The 26,088-nt window shown below is 39.2% G+C and overlaps 1 protein-coding gene across 1 annotated transcript; it reads left to right on the top strand.

The window, feature by feature from the left end:
* Positions 1-44: 44 nt before the first annotated feature.
* On the top strand, positions 45-26,088 carry ppp3r1.S (protein phosphatase 3 regulatory subunit B, alpha S homeolog). Its single transcript, NM_001090497.1, is given in 8 exon segments — positions 45-189; positions 9,350-9,389; positions 18,035-18,211; positions 19,017-19,076; positions 21,571-21,755; positions 23,282-24,175; positions 24,214-24,348; positions 24,897-26,088. Coding segments are annotated over 6 exon segments (513 nt in total). The 5' UTR covers positions 45-186; the 3' UTR covers positions 23,330-24,175; positions 24,214-24,348; positions 24,897-26,088.

The following is a 26,088-nucleotide window of genomic DNA, read 5'->3' as shown; positions in this document are numbered from 1 at the left end:
CTCCGCCTCTTTCTCGCGCCTGTCGCTGCTGCTCGTTCTCTCCCACCTAGAAGCTGCGGGTCATTGTACAACCGCCTTGTGCGCGGAGGCTGAGTCTTGTCCCGAGGGGAATACGGAAATTGCCGGGGATTCCCGAGGCCGACCAGTGAGCTGTGACAGTGAGGAGAGCGCCGCTCAGCCGCCAACATGGTGAGAAAGGGAAGGGGGGGGGGTTGTGGGCGGCCTGACTGGCGACTCCCGGTTGTGTATATGGCGGATTACGGCCTGAGGGGAAGTGAGTGAAAGCCCGTCCGTGGCCTGAGGAGAATTGCGCCTCTCTAGGCCCCGCAGTCCCACGTCTCCTTGTCTTTATATCTGCCCCGCGGCTCTGGGACTCTCTATACACTGTACTATACACGTCTCTATTGTACTACACACGTCTCTATTGTACTATACACGTCTCTATTGTACTATATGTCTCCTGTAGCGCCACCTGCTGCTCATATTCAACCTGCTGCGCCCAACAGACTATACAGGACTGACCAGCTCCCCAGTGATCCCCTCAGCTGCAGTCCAGATACACGAAAGCCTCCCCTGCCTCTATACAAGAGCCAATGACTGGTGCATTGTGGGTAATGTACCTGCCGCACTAATGGCTCAGTCCCTGGGAATGACGTAAATGAGGGGAGGGGCTTCTCTGACACATGCTAATTGCACAGCCAATGGGCTGCACCGCTCTGTTCTAGTGTAGGGAATGTGCTGCCTAAAGGGTTAATGAGCAGAGAGGAGGGATACAGACACTAGAAGGTTTATTGTCTCAGCAGATCCCTCCTCCTCCTGCCACTTCTCTGTCTCAAATATCAAGACAATAAAAAAAAAAATAACTCCCTCTGCTGCAAATTTGTGTTCCAGCCCTTCCACATCATCCAGAGTCTCTGACCTGAAGAGAAGCAAATGATCCAGGCCCGGGGGGTCTGCAATATAGCGCTGGGAATACACGGCCTCCAAGGCTTGCAATCTAGCTGTGCTGTAACATGTACTATCGGTATTCCCTTTTTACTGCAGATAAACACGAGCAGGAAGAGGGAAGAACGCTATTAAATCAGAATTTCCAATCTCCAAACGTGGAGACATTGGGGCTAATTTATAAACAGTGGGCAAATTTGCACTGGGCAGTAACCCATAGCAACCAATCAGTGATTTGCTTATTCAAAACAGTTGCAGGTTGAGCACTGAAAGCAATCATTTGATTGGTTGCCATGGGTTACTGCCCAGGTGCAAATTTGCCCACTGTTTATAAATGAGCCTCCCTGTCTAATGACGTGCGGCAAAGAACTGATGAAACGAGATTTACAATTTCACTTTATTCCTGATCGACACCATCCAGCAGTCCTTTTTCAATTATAACTAGGGGTGCACCGAGTCCACTATTTTGGATTTGGCCGAATCCTTCGCAAAAGATTCGGGCGAATACCGAACCGGATCCTAATTAGCATATGCAAATTAGAGGTTGGAGGGGGAAAACATTTTTACTTCCTTGTTTTGTGACAAAAAGTCACGCAATTTGCCTCCCCACCCCTAATTTGCATATGCAAATTAGGATTCGGTTCAGCCGGGCAGAAGGTTTCTGCCGAATCCGATTCCTGCTGAAAATGGCTGAATCCCGAACCGAATCCTGGATTGGGTGCATCCCTAATTATAACCCTGTGTTTTTCTCAATGTGGTCGTATATCTTTATTGATATCTCCAGCAGGACATATTCAGCATAATATTCAGAATTCTCTATTCATGGCCTGCAGCCTTGTTCCTTCATACGGGCATGAGATTGTTTTGGGTGACTTCTGATTTACTTCAATTTGACAGTAAAGGGGTTGTTCACCTTTAAATTAACTGTTTGTATGATGTAGAGAATGATATTCCGAGACAATTTGCAATTGGTTTTCATCTTTTATTATTTGTGGTTTTTGAGTTATTCAGCTTTTTATTCAGCAGCTCTTCAGCTTGCAAAGTCGGCAATCTGGTTACTAGGGTGCAAATGTCCTTAGCAACCATGCACTGATTTGAATAAGAGACTGGAATATGAATAGGAGAGGGCCCAAATGAAAAGAATAGCAAAAAGTAGCAATTACAATAAATGTGTAGCCTTAGAGAGCATTTGTTTTTGGTTTCGGTCAGTGCAATATATGGACAAACAATCCCTGTTTTGTTTAAAGGGTAAGGCATTTTTCAGTAGCAGTAGCACAAAATGTATCTGTCTTAAATATATTGATAATGGGTTTAGTGCTGAGGACTCTTGTATTCGGTCAGTGACCCCCATTTGAAAGCTGGAAAGAGTCAGAAGAAGAAGGCAAATAATTAAAAAACTATAAATAAAAAAAAAAATGAAGACCAACTGAAAAGTTGCTTAGAACTGGCTATTCTAAAACATACTAAGGGGCAGATTTATCAATTTCAAGTTAATGGGAGTTTCTCAAAACTCCCATAAAACCGAAATTTGAAAAAAAAACAAATTGAAATTGATTAAAAATATAATTTTTTTTAAAAAAATGGGTGAATAGGATCAAGCTGCAAATTCGAATAAAATTAGATTTTGAGGTTTCACCCCCATAGGCTAAAACACCAATTTGGCAGGTTTTAGATGGTGAATAGTCGAATTCGAATTCTTAAAGTGTACATGATAAATTTCAAAATTCAAATATTTTAATTTGTTTAAATTTGAATCAAATTTGGACTATTTTATTCACTAAAATAACCTCGATATTAGAATTTAATAATTTGAGTTTTCAATTCGATCCTTGATAAATCTGCCCCTAAATGTTAACATAAAGGTGAACCACCCCTTTAAGGGTGTACGTTATTCTATATATATATATATATATATATATATATATATATATATATATATATATATATATATATATATATATATAAAATATTGAGCTTCATCCAGTCACTGTGCCTTATTATTTCTCATTTATATTTATTAGGGATGCACTGAATCCACTATTTTGGATTCGGCCGAACCCCTGAATCCTTCGTGAAAGATTCGGCCGAATACCGAACCAAATCCTAATTTGCATATGCAAATTAGGGATGGGAAGGGGAAAACATTTTTTACTTCTTTGTTTTGTCACTAAAAGTCACGCAATTTCCCTCCCGTCCCTAATTTGCATATGCAAATTAGGATTCAGTTCGGCCGGGCAAAAGGATTCTGCCGATTCCAAATCCTGCTGAAAAAGGCCAAATCCTGGATTCGGCGCATCCCTAATATTTCTTTATCTATATGTTTGTGTATTGTATAGAGCTTTGCAATATTTTGGGCCGTTGGCAAGAGGCTGTAGCTCACTGTGTTGTACAAAACATTGATTTTCTTACATCTCAATATTTATACATTTCATCGGGAGCTGTCACATGACTTGCTTTGACGGAGACGTTCTCCGTAAGTTTTAGCAGGTGTCTGTCTCTGCTTTTCTACAGAGACTTCAGGAGAGCAACAGCATTGCAGGTCCTGCTCATTAAATAGTGCTGGAAGGTTGTCTGCTTATAATAAATAATAATCATTTTCAATAAATTGCTTTCTCTGAATCCAATAGCCAGCACTGGGTTCTTAGGTTGAGTTCTGCAAAAAGACTGGGGCTTGTTTATAAACACTGGGCAAATTTGCACCAGGCAGTAACCCATAGCAACCAATCAGTGATTAGCTTTTTTCAGCCAGCTGCAGCTTGAACACAGAAAGCAATCGTCTGATTGGTTGCCGTGGGTTATTGCCCTTGAGCATGCTCAGTTTGCTCCTCTCCCCCTCCCTGCTGTAATCTGAGCATAGAGCTTGGCGTGAGCAGGGAGAGACTCAGGCAGGAAGTGATGTCACAACAAGCTAATATGGCAGCTGCTATCCTAAACAAACAGAGAGAGCTTCTAGAGCTGATTACTCAGGTATGGTAAAGCATTCTGCAGAATAAATATAGTGTTATAGTTTGCACTATTGTGGCTAATCTATTGGCAATAAACTGCTTCAGTAGCTTTCCTTCTTCTTTATGAATATATCACTACAAATGCTGTAGTATACAGGCCCGGAGGCTTAGTAGCCCCATAACTGTAATAATTCAGGTCTTCAAAGTTGCTCTCAACTGCTCCCAGTTCATATTAGGCCATTTTTTGAGTGTCGGTGACACGGCACATGCTCATTGTGCTCTGGGCTATTGTAATGACTCTAAAGCATGTCTTCTCAACAATAGTGTTGTCGGGCAGGACTCCCAGATATTGATGCGGCAATCAGCCAATCACCACCGCCATAGCCCTGCCTAGAATCCTGCAGCGGGTCGGGTACCTGTGGGTTACCGGCAAAAAACGGGCACCCTGCGGAATGAGGGAAGGATTTTCAGATGTGGGTAAAGATGCGGGTCTCATCTAAATTTCTTATCTTATGTAATATTGTCAATGTTTTACAAAACATGTTTCTGCCCCGCCCACTTTTGATGATGCCACTTCCGGTTTGCAGCAATATCACGTCCTGTTTGATAGTGGTTGCGGATAAGGCAGTTGCGGGTCCGGGTCGGATAGCGGATCAAAGTGGGTAAATTCTCCTTTAAAAGGGGCGTATTGTGTTATGTATAATAAATGACAATATCCCTTTAAGAATTAACATAACAAAAACAGATAAGTACTATACTATAATTTATATGAACAAGCTGCTGTGTAGCAATGGCGGAAATTGAAAAAAAGGATATATGGCACAGGTTGAACAGTGGATAAAGGATAACACCATAATGTTCTACAGAGTTAATCTGCTATCTGCTGTGTCACCTGAGCCTTTTCTCCTTTGAATGGCTGCCCCATGGCTACACAGCAGCTTGTTTATATAAACTATAGTAGTACTTATCTGTTATCTACTGTGTATCCTGTGCTTGAATGGCTGCCCCCATGGCTACACAGCAGCTTGTTTATATAAACTATAGTAGTACTTATCTGTTATCTACTGTGTATCCTGTGCTTGAATGGCTGCCCCCATGGCTACACAGCAGCTTATTTATATAAACTATAGTAGTATTTATCTGTTATCTACTGTGTATCCTGTGCTTGAATGGCTGCCCCCATGGCTACACAGCAGCTTGTTTATATAAACTATAGTAGTACTTATCTGTTATCTACTGTGTATCCTGTGCTTGAATGGCTGCCCCCATGGCTACACAGCAGCTTGTTTATATAAACTATAGTAGTACTTATCTGTTATCTACTGTGTATCCTGTGCTTGAATGGCTGCCCCATGGCTACACAGCAGCTTGTTTATATAAACTATAGTAGTACTTATCTGTTATCTACTGTGTATCCTGTGCTTGAATGGCTGCCCCCATGACTACACAGCAGCTTGTTTATATAAACTATAGTAGTACTTATCTGTTATCTACTGTGTATCCTGTGCTTGAATGGCTGCCCCCATGGCTACACAGCAGCTTATTTATATAAACTATAGTAGTATTTATCTGTTATCTACTGTGTATCCTGTGCTTGAATGGCTGCCCCCATGGCTACACAGCAGCTTGTTTATATAAACTATAGTAGTACTTATCTGTTATCTACTGTGTATCCTGTGCTTGAATGGCTGCCCCATGGCTACACAGCAGCTTGTTTATATAAACTATAGTAGTACTTATCTGTTATCTACTGTGTATCCCGTGCTTGAATGGCTGCCCCCATGGCTACACAGCAGCTTGTTTATATAAACTATAGTAGTACTTATCTGTTATCTACTGTGTATCCCGTGCTTGAATGGCTGCCCCCATGGCTACACAGCAGCTTGTTTATATAAACTATAGTAGTACTTATCTGTTATCTACTGTGTATCCTGCGCTTGAATGGCTGCCCCCATGGCTACACAGCAGCTTGTTTATATAAACTATAGTAGTACTTATCTGTTATCTACTGTGTATCCTGCGCTTGAATGGCTGCCCCCATGGCTACACAGCAGCTTGTTTATATAAACTATAGTAGTACTTATCTGTTATCTACTGTGTATCCTGCGCTTGAATGGCTGCCCCCATGGCTACACAGCAGCTTGTTTATAGAAACAAAAGTAGTGTTTCTGAAGTAAACACATCAGTTTTACCAGTTCAGGGCAACAGTAATATTTTCATTGCTTTAAAACACTTTCATTTTTTGGTGTTACTGGTTCTTTAAGCTATAGAGATGCTTCCTATTCCTATAATTTCATCTACTCCTTGGAGGCTCAGGTTCTTAGATCCAAACCAGTCTGCAACATGACATGATGATATGTATGCTGGTATTCTAGGGTGTAAATAAAGCATTCCTCACATGATCATAGTAAGTTTTATTTTCTTTAATTAAGCTCTGCAGCGTTAAATAGGAGCCATTACAGCATACAGAGGGAATCTCCCTGGAGCCAAAAACACATGCTGTAAATGTCTCCGACGGAAACCGATACTGGAAAATAGACATGGGGAACCCTGACATGTTATTTGCCAAAAATCTCAGACTCAAGATCTCCTGAAGAACTCCCTCTCCCTACTGAAATTTGCAAAGGCAAAACTATTTTATTCTATTTTTTACCAAATGATCATTTAAAAAAAGAAAAGATATTAAAACTGAAAGCACAGAGCTACAGAGAAACACTGTAAGATAAATAAACGGTGTTGTGCCCGAGCTGTGTATAGGTGCGACGTGTGTCCATAGAACCTGCTGTGTGTCTGCAATTTCTTGGCCAGGTTGGGAATCTGAAGTTCAAAGAGGGAATCCTTTCCCATAAGAAGATCATCTTGTCAGCCGAGTCGAGGCCCTGTCTGTGCTGACATCTGTTAAAGGAGAAGGAAAGGTTAAAACTAAGTAAGCTTTATCAGAAAGGCCTATATAAATACACCAGTAAACCCTCAAAGTAATGCTGCTCTGAGTCTCTGTCTAAAGAAACACCATATTTCTTTCCTTCTATTGTGTACACATGGGCTTCTGTATCAGACTTCCTGTTTTCAACTTCAACCTCTAGGGCTTGAGCATGCTCAGTTTGCTCCTCTCTCCTAGTAGTGAGCAGGGAGAGACTCAGGCAGGAAGTGATGTCACGCCAAGCTAATATGGCATCTGCTATCCTAAACAAACAGAGCTTCTAGAGCTGTTTACTCGGGTATGGTAAAGCATTCTGCAGAATAAATATAGTCTTATAGCTTGCACTATTGTGGCTAATCTATTGGCAATAAACTGCTTTGGTAGCTTTCCTTCTCCTTTAAGTTCGTTAACTAGAAGTGACGTAGCCTAGAGTCCTGCGCAGAACCAATTTGTTAAACTCGAACCTGACCCGCAAGTACCTTATCCGCAACCCTTTCCGCTGACCATCAAGAAACAGGAAGTGCTGTCATTGTAAACCGGAAGTGACATCATTGGACGTTTGCGTGATCAGAAAAAAGGGGTAAAACAGGAAGTGTTGTCGTAAACTGGAAGTGTTGTCGTAAACTGGAAGTGTTGTCGTAAACTGGAAGTGTTGTCGTAAACTGGAAGTGTTGTCGTAAACTGGAAGTGTTGTCGTAAACTGGAAGTGTTGTCGTAAACTGGAAGTGACATCATTGGAAGTAGACGTGATCAGAAAAAAAGGAGTAAAACTCACTATTGAGAAGACCACGTGACCCACAAACCCGAAGAACCGCCAACCCGCGTCTATACCGGCTCCCGAAGCTGCAACCTGCAACCCGCAGGGTACTGCATGCTTTTGCAGGTAACTCGCGGGTGTAACGTAGTCAGCCTGCAAAGCGAATACTTTCTGCGATTAGGATTTCTGGGCCATTTACTACAGTACTTACTGCCAAGGGGCATTTCAACAGTGTTGCCTGATGTACTGAGGAACCACAATGTGTTTGGACACACTGTTAGACTATCATTTGGACTCAACATTTAAAAACAAGCAACTGCCGTAAATCGTTTGATGGAAATTCGTGAAAATGAAAGACATTTGATATGAGATAACTCTTCATATTCCCAAAAGTTATTTACCTTCCTGTTAAAGGGGTTGTTCACCTTCCAAACACTTTTTCTAAACCTTTACAATTTGCTACATTTAGTCGATCCAATTAGTTGATACAATTAATTGATCCATTTCTCAGCATTATATGTGGAGTATTAGCAACTATTGTATCAAGTCTAACAGCTGCCTGTAATGAAACTCAGGGATTCTGCTCAGCAGGGACAAAGATAAGAAATGTATCAACTAAATGTATCAATTTAGAACAGTTTACAGGGTCGGCGACCCTCCAGGCCTGCTTTAGAAGGTGAAAAATGACACTTTACACTTCAATATTAGAAAAACAGTCGCACACAGTAAATAGAAAGTAATGGAAAAACTCTTTATTCTCTTTAACATCTGAAACCAACTGCATTGAAAAAAAAGTGTTAGAAGGTGAACCACCCCTTTAAAACCTATTGCTCTGTATGATCCAAACCCTTCGTAGCTTATTAACGTTTGCGAATTCTAAAGGATACCTCCGAATACATTCTAATATTTAGAATTGTCTGTTTTTGAGTTTGCTGTGTACTAGATGCACATGTATGCATGAATCATAGATCGGATGTCATTGCATTAGAGGACAGATCGGGGTTGTGTCTGGGCATTATTGGGTGGTGTTAGGGTTAAAGGTCCAGTACCAAAAAAAAATATTAATTTGTATTTAACAAAAAAAAAACCCACCAAGACATATTTAACATTAAAAACGCAAAGCAGGGGCGTAACTATAGAGGAAGCAGACCCTGCGGCTGCAGGGGGGCCCAGGAGGTATAGGGGCCCCATGGGCCCAAATTCATATAAAATTTCAATAAATATTGGAGAAACAAGTCAACCCCAAAACATTTTGGGGGCCTGAAAAATAATTTGATGTGGGGCCCAGTAATATCTAGTTACGCCACTGACGCAAAGTCTTTATTAATAAATAACTCACCAATTCTCTGCTTGCGCTCCTCTTCAGAAAAGGTGGCGCTTGATTTCTCCTCCCTGGCTATCTCCTATAAGGAAGGGAAGGACGAGAAATCGAGCACTGCACGATGGATTGTCGCCTTTTCTGAAGAGGAGCGCAAGCAGAGTATTGGTAAGATATTTCTTAATAAAGACTTTGCAATTCTAAAGTTAAATATGTCTTGGTGTTTTTTTTTCATAATATACAGACAAATTTTTTTTTTTTTTTTTTAAATGATGTTGCTGTTCCTTTAATGCCTTCATTATATGGCTATGAATTATGTAATGGTATTGCTGAACACTGTTTATACGTTTACAGTTGACTCTTGATCAGTATACATACTAGGATAGAATTGCTTCAAATATTAATTGAACTGTAGTAATTATTTTTTTAGCTCAGGTTTTAATGTTGATTTCCTTCTCTTTCAGGGAAATGAAGCAAGCTATCCATTGGAAATGTGCTCACATTGTAAGTCATTTTTCCATATTTAATAGTGTGGACCTATTGTTGACTGTATCTAACTGTACTTTATGCACCACCTGTGGGTTGTAAATAGGACTATATTTGTTTCACACAATAAGAAATCTGTCCAAGCCATTTATGCTGGCTAGTTTAGGATTTTACAGGAGACCTTGACCATAAAAATCAGTATGGCAACAAATACCGTATTGTTTATACTGAACTTACTACCTTAGCAACTCTATAGCAGCCATGATTCAGGTAAGTTGCCACAGGAGCTTACCATCTTGGAGTTTCAGCGACACTGCACATGGTATGCTTTGGGCAGCTGGGAGAAGCTAAGCTTAAAGGGATACTGTCATGGGAAAACATGGTTTTTTTTTCAAAACAAATCCGTTAATAGTGCTGCACCAGCAGAATTCTGCACTGAAATCAATTTCTCAAAAGAGCAAACAGATTTTTTTTTTATATTTAATTTTGAAATCTGACATGGGGCTAGACATATTGTCAGTTTCCCAGCTGCCTCCAGTCATGTGACTTGTGCTCTGATAAACTTCAGTCACTCTTTACTGCTATACTGCAAGTTGTACTGATATCCCCCCCCCCCAGCAGCCTAACAATGGGAAGGTAACCAGATAGCAGCTCCCTAACACAAGATAACAGCTGCCTAGTAGATCTAAGAACACCCAGTAGTAAAAGCCAAGTCCCACTGAGACACATTCAGTTACATTAAGTAGGGGAGATAAAAGCCTGCCAGAAAGCAGTTCCATCCTAAAGTGCAGGCACAAGTCACATGACTGGGGCAGCAGGGAAACTGACAATATGTCTAGCCCCATGTCAGATTTCAAAATTAAATATAGAAAAAACTGTTTGCTCTTTTGAGAAATGGATTTCAGAGCAGAATTCTGCTATTAACTGATGTGTTTTGGGGAAAAAATGTTCCCATGACCACATCGCTTTAAGGGTCATTGCAAATCATCTAGCAAAAAATGAGGCTGGCCCATAATACAAGTTGATGCTACATTGCTTATTATTACATCCTATTGCTAATTGGACTGGTTTCAGAGCTGAATTTATTATTCTATTCTATATCTAGGGGAATATTTATTAAACTCCGAATGCAAAAATCTCGAAAAATTAGTGATTTTTTTTTTTTTTTATAAAATCTGACTTTTAAAAAAAATCATGAATTTTTCGTAATTTATTAAACCTCGAGGATGGAAAAGTCTTAATCAGAAAATCCAGCATCTCAGACCTATAGAGGGTGCATACAAGTCAATTGGAGAAGTCCCAATGATTTTTTGATGTGCACTGGGTTACGTGCAATATCCCGAAGTTTTCGGGTGAAAATTCAGAAAAAATCATGAAAAACTGACGAAAAATCCGAAAAAATCATGAAATTTTGATTTTTTTTCCCGCAAAGCAAATTTTCAGGAAAATGTAATAATAAATAAGCATAAAAAAACAGAGCGTATTTGATCGGAGTTTGTAGCAGAAAATATTGAGATAAATTCGGACTCTAAAATAAATAAACCCCCCTAAAGTATACTTCTATATATAAATGTTTGGGTAACTGACTGTAGCCCAGAGCATGTATTTTCAATAAGTCGCATGGAAGATCTGAGCCTATGAAGATACCTTCATAGTTCCCCATATTTTCTAAAGGGCTGTGGTAGCCTTGAGCCACGAAACATTAGGTACATCATTTGTTGAGCTTTAGTTCTCCTTTTAAGTGGGAGATGCACTAACATAGTTTTGCCCAGATACAGTTGCCATAAGCAACCCATCATAGTGTTTAAATTTCTAGTTTCAATTGATCCTCAGCATTCAGCTCACATTCAAAAGCAACAGTTATGTCCCATGTGCCCACCCTCAATTCCCTGATTGGTTACTGCCTGGTAACCAATCAGAGGAAACCAAGAGAGCTGAAAAGCAGGAAGTAGTGTTCTGGCTATTATGTTACACATCCACTCACTCCAGCCTTTATACATTACATTTTTGGCTAACTAACTATATTGAAAACATTTTTTTATTTTGTATTTCTGTACAACCTGTCTATTTACCCAGTTTTTTTTTTTATCTTTACACTGAACTGTTCCTTTAAAGTCCACTCATCAATGTATTATTGAATTAACTCTAGTTTTGCCCAGATACAGTTGCCATTAGCAACCCATCATACATTTCCTTTAAATTTCTAGTGGACTGATGAAAACAATTGCTGATTGGTTGCTATTAGAAACAAGGCGGTACAGTTCAGCTGCCATGTTAATCAGTCCCATTGTCAATGGAAAGGCCAGGACCCTTCTTTTACTAGAGCTCATTAACGTGACCAACAAAATCTTTGCTACTGACAGTTGCTGTGCGGAGCTGCCTTTCAGTACAGTATTTTACATACCCGAAATTGACACTGTTATCTCATGGTCCTATACAGGCATTCGTTTTTGTATTGGTTTGTTTCTGGTTTTATTTATAGAATACTTTCTTGTAAGAACTGAGACACGCTCTGCTATTTCAGGAGATTAGTCGCCCAGCGACAAATATCTTCTTCTTCGGGCGACTTATCTCCCTGAACTGCCTTCCCATTGGCTAGAATGTAAATCGCCGGCGGGATGGCACTCGGAATGCTTCGTTTTCCGATGTTGCCTCACTAGGAAACTTAGGGCGACTTTGATTTACATTTTTTTGCCGACGGGAAGGCAGTTCGGTGAGATTAGTCGCCCAAAGAAGAAGCGATTTGTCGCTGGATGACTAATCTCCCAAAGTGTGTGTCACTACCCTAAAATATAAGGAAATAATTCTTTACTTTGGCAGATGAGGGGGAATCAAGACCCTATTGACCATGTAGCTCCATAATGTTGCATCTGGATTCCCAATGCTGTTGGTTGCATTAGGCACAATCAAAACCATTGCACTTCCATGCAAATCTATAGGCTTCAGTATATAGAAATTTACTTTTTTTTTTTTTAGCATTTCCTCAGTAATAGTTTTTTTGTTCTAACTGGGGAGGCTGAGTCTGCAGAGTGTATAAATGTGAATACAGGTATAAATGAGTAGCCATCGCATTTTGTACTATAACACTGACTGGTTAAATAAACTAAATCTACAGAAGCTGTATCTGTATTGAATTTTAGTGCACACTTTAAAGGGGATGTTCACCTTTCAAGCACTTTTTCCAGTTCAGTTGTTTCCAGATTGTTCCCCAGAAATGAAGACTTTTTTCAATTACTTTCCATTATTTATTTTTTTACTATTTTTCCAAAATTTACATTTAAAGTTGAACGTTTGTGTCTCTGGTAGCTCAGTAATTCAGGTGCAGACTCAGACTATTACACTTTGCTACAATTAGTTGTTACATTTAGTTGATACAATTAGTTGCTACATTTAGTAGCTACATTTAGTTGATCCATTTAGTTGATCCATTTAGTTGATCCATTTAGTTGATCCATTTAGTTGATCCATTTAGTTGCTACATTTAGTTGCTACATTTAGTTGATACAATTAGTTGTTACATTTAGTTGATCCATTTAGTTGATCTATTTAGTTGCTACAATTAGTTGCTACAATTAGTTGATCCATTTAGTTGATCCATTTAGTTGATCCATTTAGTTGATCCATTTAGTTGATCCATTTAGTTGCTACATTTAGTTGATCCATTTAGTTGATCTATTTAGTTGCTACATTTAGTTGCTACATTTAGTTGCTACATTTAGTTGCTACATTTAGTTGCTACATTTAGTTGCTACATTTAGTTGCTACATTTAGTAGCTACATTTAGTTGATACAATTAGTTGATCCATTTAGTTGATCCATTTCTCAGCAGCATCTTTGGAGTATTAGTAACTATTGTATCAATTCTAACAGCTGCCTGTAATGAAACCTAGAGATTCTGCTCAGCAGGGACAAAGATTAAAAAAGGATCAACTAAATATATCAATTTAGAACAGCCCCCCCCCCCCCCCAGAGCTGCTTTAGAAGGTGAAAAATGACACTTTACACTTAAATATTAGAAAAACGGTCACACATAGAAAATAGAAAGTAATTGGAAAAGGTCTTTATTTCTGATAATCTGTCTGAAACCAACTAGTTGTTTGAAGGTGAACTACCCCTTTAAATGATAGCGCTGATAAAATATCACCACAATGCAGATCGTTATCGTTTTGCAGAAAAGTCTGACGTGACATTAGATAAAATGTTTCAGGCAGGAAGCAAAGGAGGAAGATGTTGATAAATACAACACCCAGTTCATGTAGCAGGAGACCAGTGTGTTGCATTAGGGGAGCTGTTACATATTAAGAAATCCCTCAAACACTATTCTACATCAGATCTATGTATATTTTTATTTATATACCACTACTACAGTGCCGTATAGCAGATCTTTTTGTCATATAATCTACAATAGACCCAAATACCTCATACTGTTAGATGGTTAAACATTTTAGGGTGTAGAATCAGAGACTAGCTTCTAGACAGCCATGGGTTTCCAACAAAGACAGTACAGGTATAGGATTCATTATCTGGAAACCCGTTATTTAGAAAGCTCCGAATTACGGAAAGGCCGTCTCCCATAGACTCCATTTAATCCAAATAGTCCACTTTTTAAAAATGATTTCCTTTTCTCTGAAATAATAAAACAGTAGCTTGTACTTAATCCCAACTAAGATATAATGAATCCTTATTGGAAGCAAAACCAGCCTATTGGGTTTAATAGCCGAACACTACTTCCTGCTTTTCAGCTCTCTAACTCTGAGTTAGTCAGTGACTATAAGGGGGGCCACATGGGACATAACTGTTCAGTGAGTTTGTAATTGATCCTCAGCATTCAGCTCAGATCCAAAAGCAACAGTTATGTCCCATGTGCCCCCCCTCAAGTCTCTGATTGGTTACTGCCTGGTAGCCAATCAGTGGAAAGCAAGAGAGCTGAAAAGCAGGAAGTAGTGTTCTGGCTATTATGTTACACATCCAGTCACTCCAGCCTTTATACATTACATTTTTGCCTAACTAACTATATTGTTTTCATCAATTGGGAGTCCACATTTGGTTTCTATCTTGATTGAAGCCTAAAGCTGGCCATAGACGCAACGATCCGATCGTACGAATCGTGGATTCGTACGATTTTCGGACCATGTGTGGAGAGTCCCGACTTTTTTCGTCCGTCGGAGATCAGTCGTTTGGTCGATCGGACAAGTTAGAAAATTTCTGTCGGCTGCCGATAATATCTCTGCGTGTATTGCCGATCGTACGATTTTCAGAGGGAGACTGTCACTGTTGTTGTCAGACATAAGTATCGTACGATTGCTGTCAGGGGCAGAACATTGGGTGATCTGTTCTTATTTGATCGGAATGGTAAAGACTTTGATCTGAATGGTTAGTGGAGGGTCGGGAGATGGGAAAGTCCGATCGTACGTTTATTCGTATGATCGGATCTTTGCGTCTATGGCCAGCTTAAGGGACTCGCCCCAGTTCACAGGCAATCATATACAAAAATTCCTATATCAAAAGATAACTGTCCCAAGGCTTTTTTTCTCCAGTTAAAAAAATATTTTATTTAGATTCACATTAAAAATTCACATACATACTGACCCCACAAGGCCCACCTTACGCGTTTTGCACCCTCCGGCGCTTAGCCATAGGTGTGTCTGTAAACAGCATGTCCTATACAACATAAAAACCCTATTAATCCCTCAAATTTTCTTTAAAACCAATCAAAAGTTAAGAGGGATTAACCCTACTTTTTCAATACGTTCCCAAAATTTACCTCTGTGGGATGTTCGTATCCTCTTCTATGTACCGTATCACAAATTGTAAATTCAAATAGTATTTCAAAGTAAACAATATTCATAAAGACAGTATACAACTCATCACATAAAAACAGTATAATACCAAAGTAATTTATAAACACTCCTTTGCACAAGTTATTAATTATAAAAGCCGTCACTAATTCTCCATGTTAGAAATTTCCAGCGGAGATGTTTTAGATACTTAAAGCAAGTGTTCTAATTAACCTCTTCAAATATAACAAGTGACATTGAACTCATAGTTGAGACCTCGAGGCAGGCGTGTTCCCAAATGGAAAATCCAAAACACCTCTCTCCTTTCCAATAGGCTCAATTGATCCATCCCCTCTCACTCCCAATCTAACTCTTTCAATTCCTTGAATGGAGAAGAATTCTAAGTCTCCCCCATAACAGACAGTAAAGTGTTTTTATTTTGTATTTTTGTACAGTACCCAGTTTTTATTTTTACACTGAACTGTTCCTTTGAAGTCCACTCATCAATGTATTATTGAATTAACTCTAATCCTCCATGCCATGATTTAGTTATAAAGCTACAAAACATTGTTCTGTAAAGTTTATAGGGGCAAATTCACTAAAGGGCAAATTTTTGCCTGGGAAGACTTCGCCACACTTTGCGCCACTTCCTGAGACATTAATTCGCAGCACATACGCTAATTCATCAAAATGTGAAGTTGCATCTCGACAGCCGATAGCGCTGATAAAGTTTCACTAGCGTTACTTCGTCAGCACCAGCATTTCATAGCGAGCTTTCGCTAACGTTCGTTTCTGCCTAGCGAAACTTCATTAGTACGCTTAGGTCAATTTGAATAGGGTCGGTACATATAGGTCATATACATGTCTTTATTAGAGATGTTGGTGCAAATGCTTGAAGTGGCCACACATGTACAAAGAAGCAAAATAAAGACAAAAAAAGTCCTCTAATGTCCTAGACATGAGCCCACCCTAAAACAAATGTGGCTTCATCTTATCAGTTATTCCTGGTGAAGGAAACTCTGGTGAAAGTGGTAACGTAATGGAAAACTTTAGTTAATTTGCGGAATAACGATTGTTCGCCTGAGCAACATTTCGCCTGGCAAAAGGATGTGAAACTTCATTAATGATGAACCCTTTCTCCTAGCGACGGCCACTGGGGGCAGCTGGGAAACTGACAATATGTCTAGCCCCATGTCAGATTTCAAAATTGAATATAACAAAATCTGTTTGATCTTTTGAGAAACAGATTTCAGTGCAGAATTCTGCTGGAGCAGCACTATTAACTGATGTGTTTTGAAAAAAACCTGTTTTCCCATGACAGTATCCCTTTAACTTAAACGTGGACCACCCCTTTAATGACAAAATCTGCCAAACTGTGATTACATGTCTCCTGTGGGGGTGGACATGGGGCTCATTTATCAACACTGGGCAAATTTATAGCAACCAATCAGTGATTAGCTTTTTGAAACCAGTTGCAAGTAGAGCAATGAATGCAGCAATCTTATTGGTTGCCATGGGTTATTGCCCAGCGTTGATAAATGAGCCCCACTGTCTCATCCATTCTGTTAAAGCTAAATCTGAGAGTTTAGATGGAAGAATGGATTCGGGGCATGTTTACTAACATTGAAGATAAAATCTGGAGAGATGTTGCCCATAGCAACCAATCAGATCTTTACTTTTCTTTTCTAACTTATAGGCGGCTGTTTAAATCTGATCGCTGATTGGATCTCCCAGATATTTATCTCCAATGTAATAATAAAAAAAGCTGATTAGTCTGCAGCTGAGTATTTATATGTATAAACGTCAATTGTACACACACAGGCTCCTTTATAAGTATCCCATAGCAACTAATCAGTGATTGGACTGATTTACTAACAGGTGTATGAATGCCCTCGGCTGTCCTTACTCTGCTGGTAGTGGTAGGATCAAAGCTTTGTTCCAAAATAAATCATGCAATACTGAATACACTTTGGGAATTTTTTGGGATTGTAATTACACTGTCCTTGTAGACCCCAGGGGCCTGTATCCAACGTTTCTTCTCACTGCGATAACCTGCTTAGCTTGTCCACGTTAATTACGCCATGTGATTGTGTGGAATTAACAAAGTATTAGCTGCGCTCTGCTGCTTAGCATTACAGTCGGCACAGTTCTAATCGAGCCTCTGATTTCACTGTTATGGCAAGTGCCGGCAGAAAGAAAGGTAATTCCTCCGAGTCCTCAGGAGTCGGTCATTATATAGTGAATAAAATACCCCCTCTTGTAAAATATAAGGATATTATAAATTACCGAGGAGTTTCATGACGAGGCTGTAGGTCAAGTGCTTTTATACAGGTCATGGAACTCCGAGGTAACTTCTAATATCCTCATATTTTACAACTGGGGGTACTTTATTTATTATAATACACAAGTTTCAGTGAGTCATGTGACAGAAATGACATCAGAACTCACAGTTTATAACTGATGACATCAGAACTCACCGTTTATAAGGATATAATTTACTTATTTCATGGCTTTTGTGTATTATATAGTGAATAAAGTACCCCCTCTTGTAAAATATAAGGATATTATAAGTCACTGAGGAGTTTCATGACCATATAAAAGTACGAGGCTGAAGGCTGAGTTATACAGGTCATGGAACTCCGAGGTTACTTCTAATATCCTCATATTTTACAACTGGGGGTACTTTATTTATTATAATACACAAGTTTCAGTGAGTCATGTGACAGAAATGACATCAGAACTCACAGTTTATAACTGATGACATCAGAACTCACCGTTTATAAGGATATAATTTACAGGATATTCTTGGCTTTTGTGTATTATATATATATATTCCTGATCATCTGGGAAATGCAGTTAACGCGAATGATTTTGTCTTCCTTGCAGTCGATGCGGACGAGATCAAAAGGCTGGGGAAAAGGTTCAAGAAGCTGGATTTAGACAACTCCGGTTCGTTGAGTGTGGAGGAGTTCATGTCGTTGCCGGAGCTTCAGCAGAACCCTCTTGTGCAACGAGTAATAGACATATTTGACACGGATGGAAACGGAGAAGTAGACTTCAAAGGTAACAGACCCCCATGCTTTTTATTTATTTTTTTTGGATATCTTTGTTGTGCCCTAATAAAACCACTGACTTTTAATACTACATTTTATCTTAAAGGGACGATGTAGCCCAAAATAAATGCCCTTTTTCCTTTTAGTTAAATGGCATAGAACTTTTTTGTCTTTGCCCTACTTTAACTTCCTGCTTGTCCCTATGTGACTCTATTCCTTCTTATTTTCTGGGACATGGAGTGGTTCAGTAAACGCCTTTTAAATATACAGGTATGGGACCTGTTATCCAGAATGCTCTGGACACATAGTAGATAGATGAATTCAGAAGAATCCCATTGTATGGCAAAGACCTTATCTGTTATCTGCCTTGTATCCTTTGCCTTTTCTTCTTATTCAGCTTTGAATGGCTGCCCACATACCTGCATAGCTTGTTTATATAAACTATAGTAGTACTTATCTGTTATCTACTGTGTATCCTGTGCTTGAATGGCTGTCCCCAGGGCTACACAGCAGCTTGTTTATATAAACTATAGTAGTACTTATCTGTTATCTACTGTGTATCCTGTGCTTGAATGTCTGCCCCCATGGCTACACAGCAGCTTGTTTATATAAACTATAGTAGTACTTATCTGTTATCTACTGTGTATCCTGTGCTTGAATGGCTGCCCCCATGGCTACACAGCAGCTTGTTTATATAAACTATAGTAGTACTTATCTGTTATCTAGAACAATTTTTTGAGGTTTTTTTCAACCTGCTATAACATTTTCTGTACATGTAATGGAAAATAATCCTAAAGCTTCTTTTTTCCCCCCAGAGTTTATCGAAGGAGTGTCCCAGTTCAGTGTCAAAGGTGATAAGGAGCAGAAACTGAGGTGTAAGTGTTGCTTTTAAATAAAATATAAAATAGTTTATTCAGAGATTTTTTTTGTTTTTAATATTCTTAATTGAGACTTGAAAATCTTTTATGAATTACCCAGATATGTGCTTTTTTCAAAGATACCTTCATATACTTCTGAATTACAAGAGGGCAGCAAAGGGAAGGGGTGGAATATTGAGAAAGATGGAAGCTAGACTTACTCAAAGATTCATTTGGCCAAACAAGACAAAGGCAAGCATTGGCCAGAAAACACGAGTGCCTGGGTGGTAAATAATCGGCTATGCACTATACATAGTCGGGTACAGGCAGATTTTCTTGCTACACCTCAATATCTGGGTAAACTGTGTTTTTTGCCTTCCACATCAAATTGTATTCTAGTTCAGCTGAGGGATGAAACCACAGACACTTCTTAATTGGTTTCAGGAACGTTTATTGGCTGCTATTTCTGTTAGATATTGCATTATTCTAAGTATTAAAGCAGAAGGAAAGGTTAAAAATACCCGAGTATAAGCCGAGTTTTTCAGCATCCAAAATGTGCTGAAAAAGTCTACCTCGGCTTATACTCGGGTCAGCGGTACCCGACCCGAGTAGCTGAGATTGCAGTCACTTTTAATCATTCCTATACCAACAGTACACTTGGGGAGAGACTGCAATATCCCACAATGCCCTCTGTTGGTTATATGAAAGAATAACAGTGACTGCAATATCACACAGCGCCATCTGTTGGTTATATGAAAGAATAACAGTGGGCCCTCTGTTAGTTATATGAAAGAATAACAGTGACTGCAATATCACACAGCACCCTCTGTTGGTTATATGAAAGAATAACAGTGATGGCAATATCACACAGCGCCCTCTGTTGGTTATATGAAAGAATAACAGTGACTGCAATATCACACAGTGCCCTCTGTTGGTTATATGAAAGAATAACAGTGACTGCAATATCACACAGCGCCCTCTGTTGGTTATATGAAAGAATAACAGTGATGGCAATATCACACAGCGCCCTCTGTTGGTTATATGAAAGAATAACAGTGATGGCAATATCACACAGCACCCTCTGTTGGTTATATGAAGGATTAACCGTGATGGCAATATCAAACAGCGCCTTCTGCACATGGTAGTGGGACAGTGGGACAATGCACACAGTAATCCGTTTGACAATTCTCTTGTCACCATCAACTTTGCAAAGAAGTCCGGTTGATCGCTGGGGGGGACGCTTTGGCAGAATGTGCGCTGCTGGGAGAGAGGGCTTTAGTTGTGTCTAGGCTTATACTAGGGTCAATAAGTTTTCCCAGTTTTCGTAGGTAAAATTAGGTACCTCGGCTTATACTCGGGTCGGCTTATACTCGAGTATATACAGTAAGCTTTATCAGAAAAGTCTATATAAATACACCAGTAACCCCTCAAAGTAATGCTGCTCCTCTCTTCTGTATCAGATTTCCTGTTTTTAGCTTAAACCTCCAGGGCTAGGGCTTGAGCATGCTCAGTTTGCTCCTCTCTCTCCCTCCTCCCTTCTCTGCTGTAATCTGCGCCCAGAGCTATAAGTGAGCAGGGAGAAACTCAGGCAGGAAGTGATGTCACACCAAGCTAATATGGCAGCTGCTATCCTAAACAAACAGAGAGAGCTTCTAGAGCTGTTTGCTCAGGTATGATAAAGTATTCTGCAGAATAAATATAGCATTGTAGTTTGCACTATTGCAGCTAATCTATTGGCAATAAAATGCCTCCGTGGCTTTCCTTCTCCTTTAACAAACACAATCATCATACAGTGTGCAATTTTTGGAAGCAAATTGTGATATTTTTATCCACTGTGTTGCTTTTTTCACACTAGCATTCAGCATAAGAGCAGGCATCTGCTTAGTAGTCTCCACCGTAACTTGCAAGTTATTCAGACTGTTGTGGCAAATTGCACAGCATTTCTATACATTGCATTTATTCCATAGCATGTGTGCCCTAAATTGCTTACACCATAAATGAAGCTACATCAACAGATGCACCCCAATATAGTAGGGGTCCCCACCTTTTTACCCATAAGCCACAATGAAGTGTAGAATGAGTTGGGGAGCAGCACAAGCATGAAATATGTTCCTGGGCAGGGTACCAAATAAGGGCTGTGATTGGCTATTTGTTAGCCCCTATGGGAACTGGCAACCTACAGGAGGCTGTGTGGAAGTACGTCTGTTTTTATTGCAACCAAAACTTGCCTCCAAGCCAAGAATTCAAAAATAAGCCCCTGCTTTGAGGCCAAAGGGCTGGTTGGGGATCACTGCTAGTATTTCCCGGTAATTCTTGCTTTCATGGTACCTTTGTAAACAACAACAACATACTTTTGCCTTCAGTTTGGCTCTTTGTGGTTGTGCATTAGTGAGTGAGCCACCAAGTGTCCAAACCTTACATCAGGACTAATGAAGGGAAAAATCTGAGTTTTTTGTATAGAGGATATTTTGCATTTTTGCTGGTTATGGAACGATCTGTTTCTCTCTTCTAGTTGCTTTCCGTATATACGACATGGACAAGGACGGCTACATCTCCAATGGTGAGCTCTTCCAGGTACTGAAGATGATGGTGGGAAACAATCTGAAAGACACCCAGTTACAGCAAATAGTAGACAAAACCATTATCAACGCAGATAGAGATGGAGATGGAAAAATATCCTTTGAAGAATTCTGTGTTGTAAGTACGGCTTTAAAATAAAAAGCTACGTCCCATTTATAGCTGGGCCCGTCCAACGAGAGATCACGTGACCAGAATGCCTACACATGACAGTTGGACAGCTTGAAATCGAAACCCAAATGCTTGTAAACCTTGTAGTCCTTTCTTCGTAAAAATAGCCATGTTAGTAATTGGTGATTTTTGTTAAAAATTCAGAGCCCTTTCCAGATTTCTAGAGTCCCGAGCATCGTCTGATTTATTTTCCCTACTTCAATCCTACAATTTAAATCTGAATGGATAGTTATAGGTCATTGCATAAAAACATGCAATAGCTATGCACCAGTTCATCGTATAAGGAATAAAATCTGAATATCTATAGCCAGCTTAACATCTAACTTTTAAAGTTTAGATGTAAATCTAGGAATTCAAGCTCCTTACCACAGCTCAAAGTAAATTTGATGGTATCGGAGCAAAGGTTAAGATCTGCAATTAAAGCTATATTCACTGCCTCTCCATAATAAAACAATATCGTTGAAGAAACGCTTGTACATGACAATATTTAGATTTGGAAAAAATGTAAGTACGTTCAAATTAATGCATGAAAGGGTGGGCATATGAGAGGACAATTGGCACCCCATTGCCGTCCCTGAAATCTGTTGATAGAAGGTTTCTTCAGTACTTATATATATGTGGCTGACGAGCAACATGATGGTGACCAACCCTTGGATGTTGCTTCCAGTGGCCTCAAAGCAGGAGCTTATTTTTGAATTTCAGGCTTGGAGGCAAGTTTTAGTTGTATAAAAACCAGGTGCATTGCCAAACAGACCCTCCTGTAGGCTGCCAGTTCACATAGGGGCTAATAAATAACCAATCACAGCCCTTATTTGCCATCTCAAAGGACTTCATGCTTGTGTTGCTCCCCAACTCTTTTTACATTTAAATGTTGCTCAGGGGTAAAAAAAAAAGTTGGGGGTCCCTGGTATATACAATAGGCATTCGGTATGAGCAGCATAGAGTGACTTACAATTCCAGGTAAATGATGTTCTTCACATCTTAAATTTTATATGATTACCGTATATACTCGAGTATAAGCCGAGTTTTTCAGCCCCCAAAATATACTGAAAAACTCTACCTCGACTTATACTCGGGTCAAGCGCAAAAACGTCCAAGAATAGTCTCCAAGAATATTCGCCGGCATCCAAAAAACGAGACGCCGGCACCTCCAATGGGAGCAGAAACCCTCAATTTTTTGATTGAAACTTACCAGAAGCGACTGCATTTCTCACCCTAGGCTTATACTCGAGTCAATAAGCTTTCCCAGTTTTTGGAGGTAAAGTAAGGTAAAAAGAGTTGGGGAGCAACACAAGCATGAAGTCCTTTGAGATGCCAAATAAGGGCTTATACTCGAGTATATACGGTATAACAGGCTGACGTATATGGATTGTTACAGAATGTCCCCCTTCTGGCACTCGCTGGTTTACAATATAATCTAGAGGGAGGGTATCCATGTGTAGCACTAATGATTGGGGGGTGCTTCTCTCTTACAGGTCGTAGGAGGTTTAGATATCCACAAAAAGATGGTGGTGGATGTGTGACTGAGCAACACTCTTCTCCATCTCTGAAGATCTGCTCAAGACGTCCAGCAACGCTCTCTGTGTATTTTCAATGGAAGTATTTTTCTCTGTGAAGCCACAATTTCCAACATGAGCCTCATGAAGCCAACTTAGTGTTATTGAATTTTTTTTTTTTTTGATCCTCAATAACTCATTGTAGCACTTTACAAGTCTGAAGGACAGCCGGATGGGAAGAGCGCGTCCATGTGGTGGAGAAAAGAAGTTGGCTTTTAATTTATTTTTTTTTTCTCCTTCTTCTTCGTCTTTTATAACAAGAAAAATATATATATAAATATAGCTTTCTATTTAGTCTCTAGGTAGGCTTTAATTTAATATACTCGAGTCAAAAGAAACTTAGAGTACAAGTGCCAAGCAGAACATACGCCGCTCATGACACGACAGCCAAGATCACACGCAGTTTTATACACGGTAGAAGAATGTCGACTTTTTAATGGGGCGTTCGCTCGACTTTCCTGTGATCATTTACCTGTGCGTTTTTTTTATATATATACACAGGAAATGTGTAAGTTTAATTGATACATGTTCTCATTACCAGGGACTGTGTGTATCTTGGTTTACGGAGACGTCCCTTCCAAGAGAATCATTCAGCTGTGTTCATAGCAACCACATAGCAACTGGGCCTTTGCTTAATGATACCCGGCAATTCACCATTATTTTTTGTGAATCTGCTGCAAGAAGCGCACATATAAACCTGCCTTCTCCAGTATATCGATTTAACGGTCACTGGGTCATGGCAGTGTCTTCTAGCAGGTTAGAAGTGCAGACCACTTGTTAGTAACGTCAGTTCCCTTTGTTTCCAGACAATTGATATATATATATATATATATATATATATATATATATATATATATATATATATATATATATATATATATATATATATATACAGTGAATAAACTATCGTCTCTTGTAAATTATAAGGATATTAAAAGTTACCGAGGAGTTTCATGATCATATAAAAACATGAGGTTTTTATACAGGTCATGGAACTCCGAAGTAACTTCTAATATAATATTTTCCAACGGGGTACTTTATTTATTATAATACACAAGTTTCAGTGAGTCATGTGACAGAAATGACATCACTACTCACCGTTTATAACTGATGACATCACTAGTCACCGTTTATATAGTGAATAAAGTACCCCCTATTGTAAAATATAAGGATATTATAAGTTACGTTACCGAGGAGTTTCATGACCATATAAAAGTACAAGGCCGATGGCCGAGTGTTTATATACAGGTCATGGAACTCAGCGGTTACTTCTAATATCCTCATATTTTACAACTGGGGGGACTTTATTTATTATAATACACAGGTTTTAGTGAGTTATGTGACAGAAATGACATCACTAGTCACCATTTATAAGGATATAATTTACAAGATATTCATGTATTTCAAGATATTCGTGTATTATATATAGTGATTAAAGTACCCCCTCTTGTAAAATATAAGGATATTATAAGTCACCGAGGAGTTTCATGACCATATAAAAGTACGAGGCCGAAGGCCGAGTGTTTTTATACAGGTCATGGAACTCCGAGGTAACTTCTAATATCCTCATATTTTACAACTGGGGGTACTTTATTTATTATAATACACAAGTTTCAGTGAGTCATGTGACAGAAATGACATCACTACTCACCGTTTATAACTGATGACATCACTACTCACTGTTTATAAGGATATAATTTACAGGATATTCATGGCTTTTGTGTATTATATATATATACATATATTTTAGATACACATTACTGGAAGCAGCCATTAATAATTATTTAATATATTTATTCCTCCCCCCCCCCCCCCCCGTTGTCATCTTCTTGGAAGTTGCTCATGCTCTCCGTGTCCTTGTCCCCGTTACGACTTATCCTTGTGATCTAAAAGTAGAGAAACGATAGACTGGAGTGTTCTCCTATATCTGCTCTGGTACTATTGGCAGGAAAATTTAAATAAGAAAAAAAAAAATTCCCCTAAACACCTAGTTTCATGGCTTTATTTGTTCCTTTTTGGCTTTGGAAGTGGCACGCTGGCTCCATTGGCCGCAGTCAAACGATTATTCCGCCATATTGTTCAGCTGCCGAGTCCCTTCGACTCAACTATAAGGCTCTTTGTGTGCCACAGATGGAGGTGCTTGGTGTCCTTGCATGACATGGAGCTTTGCATGTAGATCCATTGAAATGTTCATCTTGTTTACATCATTTGCATTATATATATTTGAGAAAACAACAAAAAAAACAACAAAACTTTGCCAAACGTTGGTACATGTTAATGTTCAATGAATAAAGAGAATAAGCCACATTTACTACATGTAATTCCCTTCCTCGGGGTGCGTGTGTGCGAGGGGTGAATGTTTCCAGCCGCTGGGTGTCTGATCCAGTGTTACTTGCCATGTACTCTGGACAAACTTGTCCTTTTGTGAATTTCCTTGTTTTGTACATAAGTTGTGTTATATTTACATTGAAGCAAAGGCTTTCTGTTTCTCTTGCTTGTGCATATTTTGGCTCGGCGTAAAAACAAAAAAAGGCTAATTTTTTCCGTAATGGGAGTTTTTTTTTTTTTTTTTGTTTAATTTCTATTTGTCTTCGTTTGTGTGGGGAAAATGGTTTTTGAATGGTTCAAAAAATATCTTTTTTTTTTTTTTTCTCCTGCATGATCCGGAACTGGTAGAGTTTGTAGTAATCTTCATACTGTATCAATAAAAAGATGAAACTTGTTAA

This window comes from Xenopus laevis, chromosome 5S (genome assembly GCF_017654675.1).
Source record: "Xenopus laevis strain J_2021 chromosome 5S, Xenopus_laevis_v10.1, whole genome shotgun sequence".
In the NCBI taxonomy this organism is placed as follows: domain Eukaryota; kingdom Metazoa; phylum Chordata; class Amphibia; order Anura; family Pipidae; genus Xenopus; species Xenopus laevis.
The sequence above is the reverse complement of the archived record's forward strand: the minus strand, read 5'-3'. Positions and strand labels throughout refer to the sequence as shown.